An 18,815-nucleotide genomic window follows, 5' to 3' on the forward strand; every position below is an offset into this window, starting at 1 on the left:
ACCACACACAGAGCCTGAAAAGTTGACACAACTGCAGCTGCTGAGCAGGAGGACCAGGACACAGAAACCCCACCATGTGTTTTCCTGCCCGTCTTTTACATCTTTTACTTTGTTTACAAACAAAACAATTTTTAAAAGGCCACATTTGCACCTTAGGTAAACATGCCCAAGAGCATTCATGCCCAAGAGCACCACAGCAGCATGAGGCAGCGGCAGTCATGCCCAGGGAGTTGGGGCTGGGTGGGCAGTCAGGCCAGCGAGTTCCTTGGGGGCTGTAACCACTCAAAGAAGCTCTACGAGAGGCACCACCCTGCCAAGTAATGCTCAGCGGCTGCTGGGGTGCCATTCATGGTCCCTGAGCTCACTTGGTGGAAGGGCCAGGAGCTGGGATGCACAGACATGCACAGGCACCACGGCATGGGGCTGTCCATAGAGATGTGCCTCCCACACCAGCCAAAATCCACGTTAAACCCCCTTCAGAGCACAGCTACAGCAATAGCCATACACCAGTCCCTTGCTTTGGGACAAGTGCCACTCTGAAGATACACACTGTCTGCATAAAACTGATAACATTGAACAAAACCCTATATACACAGATAAGGAAAGTCCTGCAGAACAAAAACCTTAGAGCAGTTCATCAGTAAGTCACTGGTAATTAAAGTCATTCAGTTTATCCTCACTATAAGAAAGTACTGTAAACTGTTCCAAACTTAAATTACATACACAATATATTTCTTAGATGTGTATTATTTTTCCCATATGGGAATGCAGAGTGACACAATTTATTTGGCCTTGTATGAAGGCCTGCAAATGCAACTCAAGGCAAAGCTCTGGGGTGAAAACACACCTTACTTTAAATTACTATTACACTGTTTCATAAAAACCATTTCAAGAATTACTTAATATTTTTAACATTTCTGCCTAATAAAAAATGACAAACAGCACTGGTTCCCATAGGCTGTATTCAATTACTTTGATTTTATTAACAGACTGCTTTCAATCAATAGGAACTTCAAGCCACATGTCAAACTAGAACGCCAGATTCTTAAATGATCTAACTTAGCATGGCAGTTCAGTCAAAGCAAGCATGCCAATTTATACCATAGCAAAGCCAACCCAAAAACTGCATCCCATTAATGATAATTCCCATGGGGATTCTGGCCACTGTGGTTACAAACAGCTGACAAAGCTGAAGTGTATTATTGCACTATTTGTAAGAATGTGTCAGATATCAGCACAGGGGAATTACTCCCAGCCTACAGATAATTCAGTCCAAAAAGTGGCTTCCATAAAGAACTAAAACCAGTTTGTTTTCTGCTCATCCTGTTCCAGAGACTCAGAATCAACTTCAGTGACATTCTCAAAATAATCACAACACAGATATATCATCTTACTTTATCTCATTTTCTATTTTCCTTTTCATCTCTCCCAATTTAGTACTCAACAGTACCAGTCTTTAGGAAAATATTTCTCTAATCTTGGAGAAATTAATTTAAATCTGTTTCTGACTTGAAACTTGCTTTCCCCCCTTTTGAAAAATAAATTGGGGTATAGGTGAACCCACAACAAACACTGAAATAAAACAAGTCCCCAAGGATGAAAAAAATCCCATCAAATAACTACTCACTGACAAATCTTTCTCAGCAAACAGTTCAATGAATCTTCAGTGAACTTTATAAAGTACCATTATAAAGACACTTTTGACTTGCTCATCTTCCAAAATTTGCTCATTTCAGTTAGTTTCCTTCTACTTTAAATGTTTGTATATGGGTATCTATTAAAAGTAAGGTTATCTACATCTCAGCTTTGGGATTATAAAGTGCAGGTCACTGCCATGCCATTTAAATCTTGAGAGCACTTTAATCAAAAGATCATGTCATCATGGCCTAGCTGATTAACTCAGTAATTCTTTCTCCTCAGTGTGCTATGCTCTAGCACTCAGAAAGCAACCCTAATATCTAACAGGCAATAAACATCAGTTTCCAAAAAGGGATGGACCAGACCCTTGGTGGATATTCCGTTCCAGCAAAGTTAACAAGGCACTACCAATTCAACATTAGTTTTTCATTCATTGATAAAACGTGATAAACTTAATTCCAAATTTACATTGCTGTGAAATTCAGTATCTTACTTCTGTGGCAGTATGTATCATTTAATAGGATCTTGCTGTGAAATGACTATAGGTGAATGCCAGAGATTCTTGGGTTAGTAATACAAGGGAGGTTCTTAACCTAGGAGTACTTACTCATTTTCCAAAACAGACTGTAAATTTTAAACTTCATCTGTCTCCTTTCTCTCTTTCTTAGAGAAAAAATAAACAAGCAAACAAAACACCTTCATACTTCTGTTGCACCTGTTATCCCTGTACAATCTAGAGTCTCAGAGAAGAAAGCTTACTGAATTACCCATCAGCCTGAAGTAAAATATTCACAATAGTTTACAATAAAGGTAATTGATCAGCAACAGATAACATGCATCAGGCCTTAAAGTTGCCTGGAAGCATTGTGATGGTTATTGTTATGAACCTCTAATTAACTACGCAAAGAAAAAAATCTTTTAATGAAATTAATAAAAGATGTTATTAGTCTCAGACATTGACATCCAAATCCTGGAATGGAAAAATTTCTTTCTCTTCTGAGCTAATGTATTTACACATCACACTGCATTGCATACTATATTGCAATAGTAAAAGGAGAACAGGATTACTTCTGGAACTAATAGAAACAGAGGTGGCACAAAGGACCTTCTTTTCTCTTATGACATAAAGCATTTTGGATTGCAACATTAATCTACCTTCGGGCAGCCTGTGCACCTACAGACATGGCCACTGGTACCTCATCTGCAGGAAAATGGATCTGTAATCCAGTTTCAGCCTGCTTGCTTGCCAATGTCATTTGCTCCAGTGGGAAGCTTTCAGCACAGAGGCCCCAAAATAAGTAGTGCTGGGTTGGGCATAGTACAGCTGTAAACAGAGATTACAAATTCCCAAGATGGCTCATGTTGGCTCAAACTAGTGTGAGCAGTGGGTACCCAGTGCCAAATGCAAATTTTGCAGTATTCTAATGGAAATCAAAGAAACAATATACATGGCTTCAGGGGAAGAGCCACACAGAATACCTTCACAGAATAAGCGCACATGCCTTTGTTGTGAAAAAGCACATCTGAAAAGATCTGCCAACACCTCTCCCAGCACATTTCATGCTCGTGAGTGGGGAGGTGCCCATTGCAACAATATGAGGGAGCAATAACCGCAGAACCAGAAGTTTTTTGATTCTGTTAAAGAATAACTTCATGTGCTATGAAGGAAGGGTGCCTCCTCCTCCCGAGAGCCAGCTCACAGCAGGGTCCCTAATGCCCCTAGGGCCATGAAAAAACAGCAGCTTCCTGTGTTCTTCAGCAACACAAACCACAGCTCCATCCTTACGTTGCAATAGCCGCACAAAGATGGAAATATTTCTCAAGGACACACTAGAACGAAACAATTGACAGTGACTGCAGCATCTGCTCAGCATAACCAACATAATAAATTTCAATCTCATTTTAATTTTTATATGTCTAAAGCTATTAGGTCTTAGATATTTGAACTTTAATTATTATGGAAGCAATTAGCTCCTCTGACCAGAAGGCTTTGCCTGAACAATTGCAATGAGTACAATATTTTCTACAGCATAAAAAATAAATACCCTGACACTTCTGTAGCTATCTAGGACCTTGCAATTGCCACTGTGCTTCACACTGGTGTCCTGGCTTTGTGCCAGATTGCAAAAGCTGGAACTTACTGGCATAAGCTATATGATATTGTATATATGTGTAATTGAAGATTATCTCCTAAAGTATTCTGTAAATTTGGAATTTCAAAATTTAAATATTTCCTGCTGTAGAGAGATTAAATTGGTTTTGAATATTTAAATATTCTTTCAGAGAAAACTATTTTGGTACGTTATCTCCTACAAAGACAGCTATAATTAAACAACAGCTCCAAGTACCCTGAAAAGTGGTATTTCTAAAACTGACAAAAAACTTGTATTTGTGTTTCAAGATACAGAAGTATTCTGTGGAGCTTTGTATATCAAAGGAATTTCATTTATATATATTGCTTTTTAGTACCTTCACTCAATGCATTACTACTTAATAGAAGTATGCATTTTAATTCTCATCATCTGTTCCAGTTTTCCGCTTGTGTATTTTATCCACTACACTGTGCCCACATAGCCTTTTCCCCAAGCTCTGGTGAGCTGATCTAACCTCTGCAAACAGAGCTGCTGGCAGAGAAGGGCAACTGAACAGCAGGGGACAACAAAGTTGTTTTAGAAGGGGTTTGGGCATCTTCCTGGTTCAGAAATACTAGAGAAGTACAAATCATACACAGTAAAGAGTGACTGAGCATTCACCTGCACACAGCGTCTGGCCTCCCCAGTACCTCACAAGTTTCCCAGTTGCTTTTACAGCAAGGGTAGAAATTTAGGAACAGACAGTGCTTGCTCCTAATCAAGCCACAGAGAGCATTTTTAATTCCTGTATGTTGGCATTTTACACAGTGCTCTTTGAATGCCAATCACTATCTCTTCCATAACTAAATGAAATATAAACTGTTTAGTGCCTTGTTTTACACTAAGAGGTTTGATTTAGATGACTTCTGGTGATAAATACCATTTGCTAACAAAATCAAGGGCCGATGACTTCCAATTCAAGCTTTTGTTGAATCAAAGGCAACTAATAACGTCAAAGCTCTGAAGCCAAAGGAAGTGCTAGATTCCAACCAAAGGGATTTCTGTTTAAGTTAAAAACATTTTCCCAGGCTCCATATCATGCATTGTCACCCACTTTCTTCACTGGGACCCAATGCATCCACTGCAAGGGCAGAACTACAGCAGTAAGAAGAAATGTAATGTACACAGTGGTTGTGCAAGTGATAAAATACATCCACCAAGAGGAGAAGCAAAGGATAACATGCCAATGGATGCTGTGATTTTTTTATACCCTTGCATTTTCAAGGGGATTTTATTGTTCAGGGGTTATTTTCTGCAGTCTACTGCCAAAGAAGATGGGCTTGGACACACATACAATGAGCAAAGTGTGGCTTACCTGGTGCAACCTTTCTGCTCCTATTTCTTCACGCAAGACAAAGCAGTGCTGGGAACAGGTCTCTCCACAGACAAAGTCTGGGACCCTGAGCCTCGCTCCAAGGAACTGAGGAGACCCCCTCAATGCAAATTGTCAGCACTGGGGCAGGGGGACCTCTCTTCCCAGATGCCCGGTCTGTCTGCATGGTCCACAGCAATTGGAAGCCTTCCCATGCAGCCCAACAAGTAGGGACAACAGTCCTCCAGTCCTCCTGGGAGTGTGCACACACATGCAACTACTTTCAGCATATTTTCACACATCTCTATGAAACCCAACTCACTCCCTGATCTTCCTGACAATATACTCTCCCTCTGGAAGCAAACCCAAGGGGAACCACAGGGAGAAGGCCCTGCACCCAGTGCATTTCCAGCCCTTTGCTGGCCACAAACACGCAGGGCAGCTCCCAGAAATCCTCCCTGTCACCAGTGCTCTCCTCCCAAGGTAGCACTCTTATTCTTTTTATGGAGCTCTTTAAAATTATTTGAGACACACTTCTTAAATGAAAATCCAAAAGAAAACTGAAGTAGGTAAAGCTTATTTCCTTTAATTAATATACATGTATTCAGAGCAAGGTTGCTCCACCATATGCAGAAAACAGACATATACTTTCTTCTATGAAGGTAGCTAAGGCAGAAATATGAAGCTGACTGCAATGTATGACCATTTTTAGATGGGATGTAAGAACTTCCTGAATAACAAGATGCCCTTTACTTGAACCATGGCTTGAAAAATGTCACCAGTGCAAATGCTAAGGAAAAAACAAATACCACCAATATATCTGACAGGACATAAGACATAACTTCCACTGCTCTCGGTATACATTATTCTTACAATGCCACTTTACCAGTAAGCAAATAAAGTTATGCCAAAATACATCCAACACAGCAAAAGTGAACTGCACAAGATACTATTTAAAGTAGGCTCAGTTAAAGATTAATTCAATTGCTTTACCTGTTACAGTGGGGATACTGTAACACGTGTATCAGACAACGAGGCCCGTGGAAAAGAAATATATATGGACCGATTCTTGATAGATGTTTCAGAGATGTTTATTTCTCCAGCCGCATGGCCGGGATCTGCCCAGGAACTGCTCAATCACGGGACCCGAGGGTCCTTGCCCACGCAGGGAAACACAAAACAACCAATGGGGAACGAGGCTGAGCAGGGGCAGGGAAACACCGTGCCTCCCCCCCAGGGCTCCTCTCCCAGGGCTCCATGGCACGGGGGACAAACCCCGACATTTCACCCGTTTATTTTTAACAAAAAGAGATTTAAAACTTAACATTGAAAACAACTGGATAAACATAACAAGAACAGTTTCAAAACAAAACAAGCCACCCTCCTGAGTCTTTAAATGTCCAAACAGATTCTCTGGAACATCTTAAGGCTGACAGAAGGGAGACAGGAGCATGCTTTGTGGGGAAACTGAGGCAGGAGAGGGTTTCTTCCATTTGTACCTATTGGAACTCTAAACAACAATAGTTAATTTATTCCCTCCTCCTCTTCATCCCCCACTCAGCACTGGAAAGGGATTTTTGGGGAAACAATTGGCAAAGGCATGGTTTTGTGAGGAAAACCATGGGTGAAAAAACGGATTGGGAATACACTGAGGGTAATAGGACATAGGGTAAAAGGGAAAGGTGGGATTAGGAAAGGGAGACTGTAGGGGGGCTTATAATGGAGATATTGTCTATCATGACTACGATTTTTAGCATATATACTGCCTTTTACAGAAACACCATCACGCCCAGTGATCTCTCCTGCTTGTAACCCTTTCCTACCTTGCACAATTTTGAACTCTACTACTTCTCCATCTTCTAAACTTGGGATGTATTTTTCAGGGTTATTCTTTTTAATAGCAGTTCTATGAACAAGTATGTCTTCTTGGTTGTCAAATCTCGTTATAAAACTGTAACTTTGTTTAACATTATACCATTTTACTATTCCTAAAACCTTAGCTGTGATGATTATTTCCTTTTTCCAAGTGGCTGCTGTTTTCTGTCTCGCTGCATTTTTGCTTTCTCTTTTGTTTTCGCTCGCTTCTGTGTTGGAGCTGCCAGGGTTGCTGGGGCCGTGTGGGCTGCTCGTGCCTGCGCGCTCTTCCCGGGATCGCATTCGGGGCCACGCGGGCTGGGCCACTCAGCTCCCCGTGCGCTGCCGCCTCTGCTCTCAGCTGCACTGCCACTGCCTGGGGCTGCACCCACGTCTCAGCCGGGCCCCCGAGTGACGACCCCCCGTGCCCTGCTCCAGCACTCATTTCGGCTGGGTGCGGGCTCCGCTCCGCTGCCAGCCACCACCTCCAGCTGCTGCCTGCGCGCCGCCCCTCTCGGTCGGGCGTTCACGGGGCTCGCTCCACCACGCGCTGCGCAGGGCCGGGCGGGCACTGCTGGGTCACCCTGCTCCCACTGCTGCTGGGTCACCCTGCTCCCGCCGCGCCTCGCTGAGCTGCCGACACTGCAGCTCACGTCGCTCCACCTGCGCGTGGGAACTGCCTTGCTGCTGCTCAGAGAGCGCTCGGTCCACGTGGGCGAGGCCACACGGTCCCTGAAGCAGTTTTAACTTCTCCAGGACACATCTGAAATTGTTCAACAGTCTCGGTAATTAAATAATATTCACGAAAATATTCTCCATCGGCATGTATTTTGACTCAGAAATTAACTGTGTCCAAACGGTCTTCCAAAAGTCTTTGGTAAGAATCAAATCCCAAGAAACGTAGAAAAAGTTCTTAAACAACCATGCCAGGAAATGTTTCAGTTCCTTTTGAGCTTGAATTAAACTAAAATTTACAAATCGTTGTTCAAGAATCTTTTCAAGTTTAAGATAAATGTTCATATGTGGCTCTGAGAGCTGAGAGTCTTTCCACGGTTCCTCCATAGTATAGAGATGGAACAGCAAAACAAATACAAGAAGAGAAATCCAGAGTTTACTCACAAATCAGTCACTGTCCTTAGGGATTGGGGATTGTTCTGCTCACATTATCCACCATTTGTTACAGCAGGGATACTGCAACACGTGTATCAGATAACGAGGCCCGTGGAAAAGAAATAGCTATGGACCGATTCTTGATAGATGTTTCAGAGATGTTTATTTCTCCAGCCGCATGGCCGGGATCTGCCCAGGAACTGCTCAATCACGGGACCCGAGGGTCCTTCTGCCCGCGCAGGGAAACACAAAACAACCAATGGGGAATGAGGCTGAGCAGGGGCAGGGAAACCCCGTGTCTACCCCCCAGGGCCCCTCTCCCAGGGCCACATGGCAGGCGGGAAGGGACCCCGACATTTACCCAATTTATATTCTCCACCTAAGACTCCTGGACATCAGGAAATGAAGCATTACAATGCTTTAACAACCTTCTGCACTTGCATTTATCCTTCATGTTTCTATTAGATCCTCTGCACCCATTTAAAGTATAAATTCTCACCGACATAAATGGATTTTCCATGCATGTAATTAAAAAAATCATATGCAAGAGAGACTCTTTCTTAAGCTGAGAGCAGCCAGTGTCAAACACCCTGCAGTGAGTGCTGCCTGAGGGCTGCTGCTGTCCTGCACAGGTCATCCCACCTTGCTCACGGTGGAGCCCACAGCAAAACTCTCAGCAGCTTCATAGGTACAGGGCAGGACCTTACCATATGGGCATGTTTTGAAACAGAAATGAGCACATGCAACTCTCCATTTTCAATGTTAGAACAAGATTCAGCCAATAAAGTCATGTTTCAAGATTTCTGCAAGCAGTTTATTCTTCCACAACTTCAGGATGGATCTTTTTTATTTCCTTTCATTTCTGTAATACTAAATCAATAAAAAGGGAAAAAAATACTTCACCTTTATATAGCATACTTGTTGGATTATTAGTTCATTTGATGCACTTCACCTTTGGAAAACACATCATCAAAGCCTCTGCATCTCTGACCAACCAGCACTGTATCTAAGTATAGTGGAGCTGCTAAGTTTTGCCCCATGCAAGAGTTCATGCGTGTCCTTTTGGTTCATTTCATGAGCGGAGAAAGGAGCAGAGAAACAATCTCTCAGTTCACAACACAAAGTAAGTAATGCTTAAGGATAACACTAGAAGGCCTTTAATAAAGCAAGAAGAAATAAAGCTCTGTGCTTCTGACCCAAATTAAACACAGTGGAAAATAGCAGGCTGGGGAGTGATGGTACAATTAGCTTTTCTCACTTGTTTAATTTGTTTCTTTATTAAACTTAATGGTCATCTTAATATTACAGGCCTACAAAATGGTAATGAAGACCAGGCAGCTAGCGGGACTTGTATTTACAACTGCACTCAAAACAATCATCCTTGACCATGCAATGGATGCAAAAAGAGCACTTTTATTAAGTTTTATAAAGATAAAGAGAGGTGGTTTTAAGATTATGTGCAGCTTCCAAACAGCTATGGTTTCAGTAGCCGAAAGAGCGATAAACATTCAATGGGAGAAGGCTTTTTAAATTATTTGTGGAAATTTAAGGAAAACACAAGACTTTTAACTACCCATTTATGTCATTGGATTTCACTATCCCAGAAAGACTATAGATACATTTTCAGCCATTTTGAGTCAACAGGACATAAAACCAGTAAAGAGCACCTTGGTCTCATGGTACTGACATGAGAGACAGTGTTCTTGTTGCATTTTGTCTGATTCAGTGTGAAGACACACAGAACCAACCCGTAGCAGTAACAAAATTACAGGGCAGCAGAGGGAAGCCACTCGCCCACACTTCAGCAATCCAGAGCAAAAACTTAGGGGTTAGGGAGCAATGAAGGGAAGAGGAATGAGGCTGGAATTGCCACCACCAAAGCCATGCTGTATGGGCTGTTTGAAGCTGGGAGGATGGCTCATCAATTTAGACATTTTCTGAATGCTGAAGGGCCCCCAGGCCCAGCAGATGGGGAGCATGCTGTCCCCCTGAATGCTCAAGTGGTAATATATTTGGCCACCGCCAAGGCTGAGCTGATTAGGATGGGACACCAGTAGAAGAAGTTGCATAGGCCAGAAATGCTCTAGAAAACAGCTTGGGAAAGTGTGGTCTAGAGGGGAAAAAAGTAACAACATTTTAAGTTCTAAAAATGCAATGACCAGTAAAAGCAATAACACAGCAGTACTAAATTTGCTATAGAGGCATGTAGGGTAGAGTAGAAATGGGGTATTTTGCAAGTATGTGGTAAGAGATAGTCCTACTGCAAGGCTTTTGCAATCAAACTTAACAAGGCAGAAAACCAAAAATAGTCAGTAATATCTGAGAAGACATTATTCCTAAATGACTCTCTTACATGAGGAATTAGAATCAGGCCTAGTAGGGCAATTTTAAGACAATGTCTCATTTCTTTAAATATCCCAATGAGAAACATCGTAATTCTAAAGATCATCATTAAATCTCAATCAATATTACTCTCTATTCATCCTGTAATGAGCTCCTGTATGAACTTTTCCCTTGCAGACCAAACTTCCAGTCTCTGCTACCCTGCTGTACATCCTGTTGCTCAAAACGTGAGACAATTTCATGTGCATGGAGATCGATTAGTAGGGCCCACAGGTGATGGAATTGTCTCTAATGGTGAAAGTTACTTTTCAGAAAAGAAGAAAAATGGAGGAAAGACAGAGAGACAAAGGGAAAATGAAAGCTACTGGCAGCAGCCAGCAAAGCCAGAAGAAGAGCAGGAACAAGGACAACAGGCTGTGGCTTTGCTCAAAGGGCCAGAGCTGCTGCTGGAGTGCAGGCACAGGTCAGGTCCTCTTAGGCACTGCCCAGCTGTCCCAGAAAACACCCCAAATCCAGTTCATAGGTTGACATACATGTACCAGCATCAGGTGTGCCCCAGAGTTATACCAGTCAAGCTTGGTGTCCAACTGCTGAAACTACACTGGTGCTATGGAAGCCCAGCTGTGGCCTTGGCCCCACTGTCATCACAAGCCTGTAGCCAGCTTAGTACAGGAAACACTTTCTTTTTGCCTCAGGTGAGAAGCTATTAAGCTACTCTGAAAGACCAAACTCCATTTATTTATGTTACTTCTTGTCTACTTTTAAATCTCTATCAGTATGTGCAAGACTTGGTTTTAAAACACCATTACCACACAAATGCCATTTACATAAATTGTTAAACAAGACTTTCATCCATCTTATCTAAGATGCACCACAGAAGTTTCCACATCATACCTTCCACAAAGCCTGAATTAACAAGCTCATCAAGTCAATCCAATAAGACAGGCAAGCAACAAGTATCATTCCGGTAAATACCGTATCACTAAAATATATTTTGCCATTTCATAAAAGCATACTCTTAAGAATACAATTATTTGCACTGTTTATGCTCCTCTCAGCCTCCCGGGCTGCTGAGAAAAGCTTGTCCACTGGTGGGAACTGGAGGAATAAGATCGCCTGACCCAGACGAGCTACTGATTATTCAGTACTGACTTCACTTTGAAGGGTCTTTCAATAAAAAGGAAAAAAATGTAAACATACTACACCACTTTAAAAATTGCAGACAGCATTTTTAACCTCTGTCCTTTTGCATTACTGTATCAGTGCCTGGAAAAGCTACAGCAAAAGAGAGCTCCCTTCATGCCACCACCATGGCTCAAAGGGACAGAAATCAAGAAACATTAGAATCAATATAAGCCGATTTGGACACTAAGGAAGAATAAATGACACAGAACTTAAACAAGATCTGTTAAAAGCCATGGAGAAAACAGGTATTTCTGAGTAGAGACTAACTTATTTTCTAGAGTTACTCCAGATTTTGCATTTCCATCTGGTGGCGGTACTTAGTGTTGTGATCAGTGACAAGGAGATTTCCAGCAGAAACACAAGAGTGCCCATTTGACAGGAAAAACCTACAAGCAGGACAGCCACAGTCTAATTGAAATCCTTGGGATCTGAACAAGAATGGATGCTTTTTCATATACACACATTTAAATCACACTCATACCCGAATGGAAAACATGCTCTACTAAAATAAAATCAAATCAGGAACCTGGGAATGAAAGTGTGGTCCAGCTACTAAGAAAAGATTTATTCTCACTCTTTTTCGTCTTTCCTCAGGAATGGGTACTTTAGCTTAAGCTGAGACTTGCCATTTACAGGTATACAATAAGCCAGTTGGGTTTTTTCATTCCTTAGAGCAGCTGCCAACCTTAGCCCTTGGTGATCCAGCATTCAATAATGCCATGCCTGTTGCAGGGAAGAGGCAGGATGCACACAGGTCCTCAACCGTGTTTCCCAGAGAAATGGCAGCTCTCTGGGCACTGCATCCCAGTGCCCTGCCTCAGCATCCTCAGCTGAAGGAGGACACGAAGCTGCAGCTCCTCTGGGGCCAGAGACCTACCTTTCAGCTACTGTACACCATGGTTCAAATAAACCACATGATACCCCAGGAAAAAGCACAGAGGCTGAGTACTTTATTGTACCCAGAAATCCTGCTCTGGTTTAGGCTGTCTGCTGCATGGGGCAGCACCAGTCCAATCCCAGGGTGCATGGCTGTCACTCCCCCTTTGCAAACAGGGCTGGTGGGGAAAGAAGGGCAAGAGGGGCAAGAAGGTGCCCTTTGGGAACTACAGCTTCCAAGTCAACCTGTCTGACTGAGCAAGCAGCACCACAAACTCCCAAACGTGTGCACCTAAAGCTCTGTGCTGCAAATCAGTGTTAACACTACCCATTTCTCCTACTTGGGGAAATCATGTCCATGAGTCTAGAAGGGTGGGAAGGACAAGCACATGCAACCCAAGCAGGCACGTGTAGATGTGCAGTTACAGAAGGAATAAGTTTTAAGTCTTCTGCTATAAGGAAAAATATTTTAGAAACCATGATGGCAACAAAGTTGCATCAGATGTGGAATTGGACAAGAAAGAAAAGCTTTCTGAATTTGTTCAATTGTTTAACTTTCCAGATTTGGTGGGGGTTCCCCCAAGATTACTTCAAACTAGACATTTCCCTGCTATTCTTAAAACCATCCCATTGAATTACTAAATGAGATTAGATCTCAGCAAAAAAGTTTTGTTACTTCAAGATTCAGCAGCTAACTGCAAATGAAAGCGAAAAGAGAAGCCTGTCTTGTGATGAAAGGACAAGTAAAAGAGCAATCACATCAGAAAACCAATGCCCAGACCTCTGAACAGCAAAGCAATTGCATGCGTCAAGTTCCCATAACAAGATGGTGCCAGCTGAGGCTTATGTTAAAACTGTGCAATAAAATTACATGTCTGGAGCCTCTGTCAGAAGAATGATGCTATCTCATTAATGGGATTACATAGAAAAATTGGAGGGATTTCAGTCAAGAGGAATAAAATGATTAAGGATCAAAAGAGCGTGACTCATGAAAGCAAGTAGTAACTGGATGCTATGCTCTTGCCTGAAAAGCCCAAGTCTCAGAACCAGACAGGCCTGGTGGTACCAGCAACATCACAGCATCTCCTCCCTTACACCCGGAGTAACAGGAATAGATCAGACCCCCCAGAGCAAAAACTCATATTATAAAATTCAAGCTTTTTTATGGCAACACTATTATTGTATTACTCAGCAAAAAACAAATAATCGGAGGGGAAAGAGGACAGGAAAGTTAATTACCTATAAACAGCTGGTAAGAAGAATACATTTAGTCAGGAAAAAAGAGGGGGAAAAGAAAGAGATTGTGACTACAGAGACTGGGTAAAATTGAAGCCTTTCAGTTAGTAGCAGGAGAGGATTTCTTAGCCACAGGAACAACATACATGTGGAATCATCTTCCCAAGGGGTGTCCTGAAAATCCCAACAGCTGAATCACCTGAAGAGGGCCTGGCCACTACCCCAAAACCACCATCATAAGACTCCAGCACTGACAGGAGGTAAACTAGCTATAGGGGAGGGGAGAAGGAGAAACTGTTCAGGAAGGAAAATGGGAGTGTTGTGGTAGCAGATGTTCCCTAGTCAGCACTACTATGCTATACTGCAGGAAAAATAAATGAATAAATAAAAGAGATCTAAATATAGAATGAGATTCTCTTCACTGAGGGGTTCAACATCTCTCTGCAATTCATCTTTTCCAATTGAAGGACTGTAAGTTGAATAAAAAGCTTCATTTAAATTCCATACACATTCACAAAGATAAACTGATTTCAGAAAGCATTATTATGCCTGACCTCTTTCACTGGGGGTGAACCATTTTCATCATAGCTAATATTCCCTAAAAATTCATTAGATGTCAACATAAAGGAAAAAAAGCATCACCATGGATGCTGCGAGCTACCATACAAAGCATTTTAGAGTCACTTCCCCTGCATTCCTCTGCATCAGCATGGGGCAGCTCTGCTTCAACACCCAGCAGCAGAGTCCTGTTCCTGGCTATTGTGACAGGCAAAGAGTTAAACACTTGGGAAGTGACACTTTCCAAGAAGAAACTTTGCTGAGGAAGTGCCAGACCGGGAGGTGCCCAAGTACAGTATGCCAAAAGAATCAGGGGAACACACAATTTCTTGTGAAGAAAGCAGTTTCTTCCAACCCCACACCAGATCCCCCAAGGAAGAGCGTGTGTGCATGCGTTTGTGCATACACACTGGCAGGGAAGGGGTTTAGGATATTTAATTGCACTTTGGATGTTCTCCAGTACATGTAGCATCAAGCAACAGCTCTTCTAGAGTTAATACTTCACAGAGCAGGAGAGTCTGAAGCCCAGTTCTCTCCATTTTCACTAAGACCCTCAAGGGCAGGTGGATACTCCCTACAACTAGCAGCCAGGCTGGGTGAGGGGAATCTGTTGCCAAGCCCCAACTGGCAGCACAGGTCGAACTGGTACCCAGCTCAATCTTCAAGGCTGCCCATGGCTCTGCAAGGCCAGGCGAGCTCTGTGACCAAGGCAAATTACTTCAAGAAAAGATGCAAACAGAGCAGATTTGTTTCCTACTTTTATATGGCTTCTTACCACAGAAGAACACACTCGAGGCTCTTAGGCCATTAAACTTTTAAAAAGAGGAATAGCTTTTGCAGAAGTTCTGCTTTGATGTAACTGGGCAAATTGATCTTGTTGCTTCACCAGATCAAGACATAAGTCTCCTGTCCCCCGTTTTCCTTTTTTATCTTAAAAACCCCAAACAAAAAAAGAAAAAAACCCCAACCAAACTAACCTTGAGTTTTAAGCTGCAACACTAGCCCTTACAGAAATAACGTCAGTGTTTACAATAAGTAGTGTTCATCACAGGCTGTTAGAAATCCTCCACAATTTGCATTGTGACGCGTAACCCAAACCTCTTCCTCCTGAAGCCCAAGATTTCTGGTCAGAAATGCTCAATGACTTTTTTGATTCAGAAACTTTATAGTAATAGTAGCAGTTAATGGAATTTCCAGAACAGCAGTGACCATGTTGGTTACTTTGAGCTCTTTAGGGTTCTCACAAACACATGGGACACCTCCACAGTGGTCTCAATCCTTCAGTTTATACTTCAGAGTACCTTGCATCCAGTGTGAGTCCGGGTCTTCATGAGGGGAGTTGTGGTGCACAGCTCAATGGCTTCTGGTTCATGGAAGATCACTGTCGGGAGAGGCTCTTTACGAAGAGTTAGGACATTCAGCTTAGTCTTTAACATGGTCTGAAAGTGCTAAACAGAAAAAGAAAAGAAATTACCTCCAGTTCTAGTGCAGAAAAATACGAGTTAATAGTTGGACATGTCTGCATGTTTCACTTGCTGTTCAATGCCTTGCAAGCTTTCCTGGGGAGAGTTAACAAATACTATAACTTGAGACCAGTCATTACTATCAGCAATGTGGAGATTTTTTAATTAAAAAAGATATACACACACAAAGTGAAAGGATTCATTACAATCCACAAAGAGTCTAAATTCAACCTCTGATCACTTGCAAGTATATAGTAAAACTGTTCATGGACCCAGTTCCTCTACTAATGTCTACAGGGAAGAACAACAGGGGATCAAAGACCATTATAAGAACTATGGATTCATCCATCCTTGTTCTCCTTCCTCTGTACTTAAATCTCATCCCACTGACCTTTGTAGATGTTACCATTCCCACTGAGCTGAATCCCTCATTGGTTTGCCTTTGTCACATGAATTTTATATTCTCTTCCTTTGTCAGCAAGAGTTCTTGTAGTCTCCAATGTAAATGTCACTCTCGGTACTAATGAATAGACGTCATTCAAAACTTGTCACTTTCTGTAACAGACTCCCCAGGCTTAGGTGAAGAACTATCCAAGTGGACAGTAAAGTCATCAAATTAAAAGTTTCTCAGCAATTGCTTAGAGTGAGGAAAGTCAATCCTTGAAAGACTTCCAAATCAATTTTGTGGAAACAGGGGAGTCAAGAGATATTTTTTAACATTTAGATTTTTCTTCGAACTGACCTTCATTTGAAAACTGAACTTTTCACGTTACTACTTATCTAAGGCGGGAAAAATGCAGATATGAACCAAATAAAGGTAGTAACATGCCACAGCACTGTCTAATGAAGTATGACTTTATCAAAATTTCCTAAGTTGACTCTTACCAAGCAGCAGTTATTAGACATATATGCAATGACTCCAGATTACTTTCATCAAAACGAAACCACTTTTTCTGACTTTTCATAGGAGATTCTTAACTTGCTTTGCAGCCACCCTTTTTCTCAGTCTCCACTTTACCTCTGCAAGGCAGACAAGCATTACTGGGTCTGGCTTGCAGAAAAAGAGATGCTAAGTGATTTCCCAGAATCGTGCAAGAAGCCTCTATCGGAGCTAGAAAATCAACACAGGTCCTTGCTGTTCAGCCCTGTGCTTTACACAAATAGAGTGTCAATTCAACATTTTATTTATACATGGGGATGAATCAGCTATTTAGATCCTATGCTGGTTTTCTGTGGATTTTTGTTGATATAAATATTCCATCAAAAATAAACTTGCTATTAATTCATAAATACTTTATCATGTGCCAACTGAAAGCCTACTGATACACTTTTATAACAGTTTAGTCCTTAGTTTGTCAGTGTTTAAGTCTAACAATTGTTATGATACTGGAACTACAGCACTTCAAGCACTCTTAGAAATATGTTCAAAGCATATACACTAACAGTCTGTGAAAACAGTACTTGTTTACCTATTTCACACATGAAGTTACAGCCTGTTAACAGCAATACTTTAGGGCCTCTGTGGTATTTGTGCAAGCATTCAGGTTTTTATCCCAGTGAAACTCTCTACTCATACTATTTTTCACCTGCTCATCTTACATGTTACCCCATTCACTCTCCCAAACACAGCTCCATCAAAAAAGTACTCCATTTAAGGTGATTATACATTGAAGAATATTCTTTGACATGTTTCTTCTATTATCATGAAGATAATAGTTCCTTGACAGCTAGAGTTACTAAAACTGACAGAAAACCTACTTCATTTTACTTTTAGGTTGCAATTAACAGCCTTTTGTTTGGAGTTTCCTAGGCCTCTCCATTAAGTTGTTAGCAAAGGCTGAACAGCAGGTAAAAAGCCATGATGAGTACAAAGCAAGCTGAAGGTTTGAGACGCTGTGTTTTGAAGGAGCATCATTGATTACCAGCTGCAGTGCTGGGCTTGTTGGTGCCACTGACTAACTGCTGTCTGCTACAGCTTGACTTACTTTTGTCTATAGGCTCTAGGTCTGCTAACATGCTGCTGAGCTTGTATTTCTGGAGGAGAAAATATGCAAAAGGCAGAGGGTGCTGGAGCTCAGGTCCAGCCATGCACAGATTTTCCCTGTGACTGATCCCTTTTCAAGCCTGGGGAAATGCTGCCTCCAGGGCTTTCTGCTGCTATCTTGTGCATGCAGGGAATGGGAGAGGAAGACAGATGGAAAAAAATGTACTATTAACCTCATGTTGTACTATTTTCCAAGTGAGCCAATTTTGGATCAACAGAGATAATGGTTGTGAAATAATCAGGTTAAAGAACCTGTCCTAGCATTTAACTTTTCCCTCGAGTGCTGAAAGAGCTCTATTTCTACAAATTATCTGTTTACAGGGCTTCTCCAACAAATAATGGTGCTTCCATTAGCCAACAGATGCATAAAACTCCATTTAGACCTTCTGAGTAGTGAGCTTGGACCTGCAAAATGGTTGTTCTCCTCTGCTGACATCTCTATAAACTTCAGTGGGACTACTGACAGAAAGGGCACAATTTGACCAAAATGAAAACTATGGCAATGATCTGTCTTTTTTTTTCATGTTGTAACAACCACATATACAATCTTAAACAAGGAAAAGCCTTACAAAGGCAATTCAATACTCGTATGAGCAGCAAGTTGGAGTGATTGCGTGCCAAAAACACTAGAGCACAACTGGCAGCAAACAGCTGATTAGTTGCCAGAGAAGTGCAGAAAGGATTGGGGGTGGACACAGAAATAGCCTTTTGCTTTGGCCCACAGGGCTAATGCAGACCATGCTGTGCTCCCTGCACAGGTCATGTGATGGCTGCTATAAGAAAATCAAATCTCTGCCAGGAGACATCACGCAGGGAGCCCCCAGATAAGCATGTTATTTAAACACATGCCTAACTTTCACTATGTGAGCAGTCCCAGTAAAGCACACGTGGGTAGTCAATGGGATTATTCATGTGTTTTAAGCCAAGAACAGGACAAAGCACTTCGCTGAACCCATTTCTTGGGTTTCCACTCCAAACTGGCATCTCCTGCAGAAACTGTTGGCAAAAGGTGACCTATAACAGTAGCCAATGTATTTTTTGAGAAGAGGCATTCACTCTCCACT

The 18,815-nt window shown here is 42.0% G+C and overlaps 1 protein-coding gene across 3 annotated transcripts in view; it reads right to left on the reverse strand.

Moving 5' to 3' along the window:
* PID1 (phosphotyrosine interaction domain containing 1) overlaps positions 1-18,815 on the reverse strand; it is an 89,326-nt gene that overhangs the window by 39,949 nt on the left and 30,562 nt on the right. For all 3 annotated transcript variants that reach the window (XM_032119883.1, XM_032119886.1, XM_032119884.1), the window contains exon 2: positions 15,546-15,692. In XM_032119883.1, the coding sequence (XP_031975774.1) occupies positions 15,546-15,692 (147 nt within the window). The remainder of the gene's footprint in view (positions 1-15,545; positions 15,693-18,815) is intronic.

The sequence above is a fragment of the Corvus moneduloides genome, chromosome 10 (assembly GCF_009650955.1).
Source record: "Corvus moneduloides isolate bCorMon1 chromosome 10, bCorMon1.pri, whole genome shotgun sequence".
NCBI lineage: Eukaryota > Metazoa > Chordata > Aves > Passeriformes > Corvidae > Corvus > Corvus moneduloides.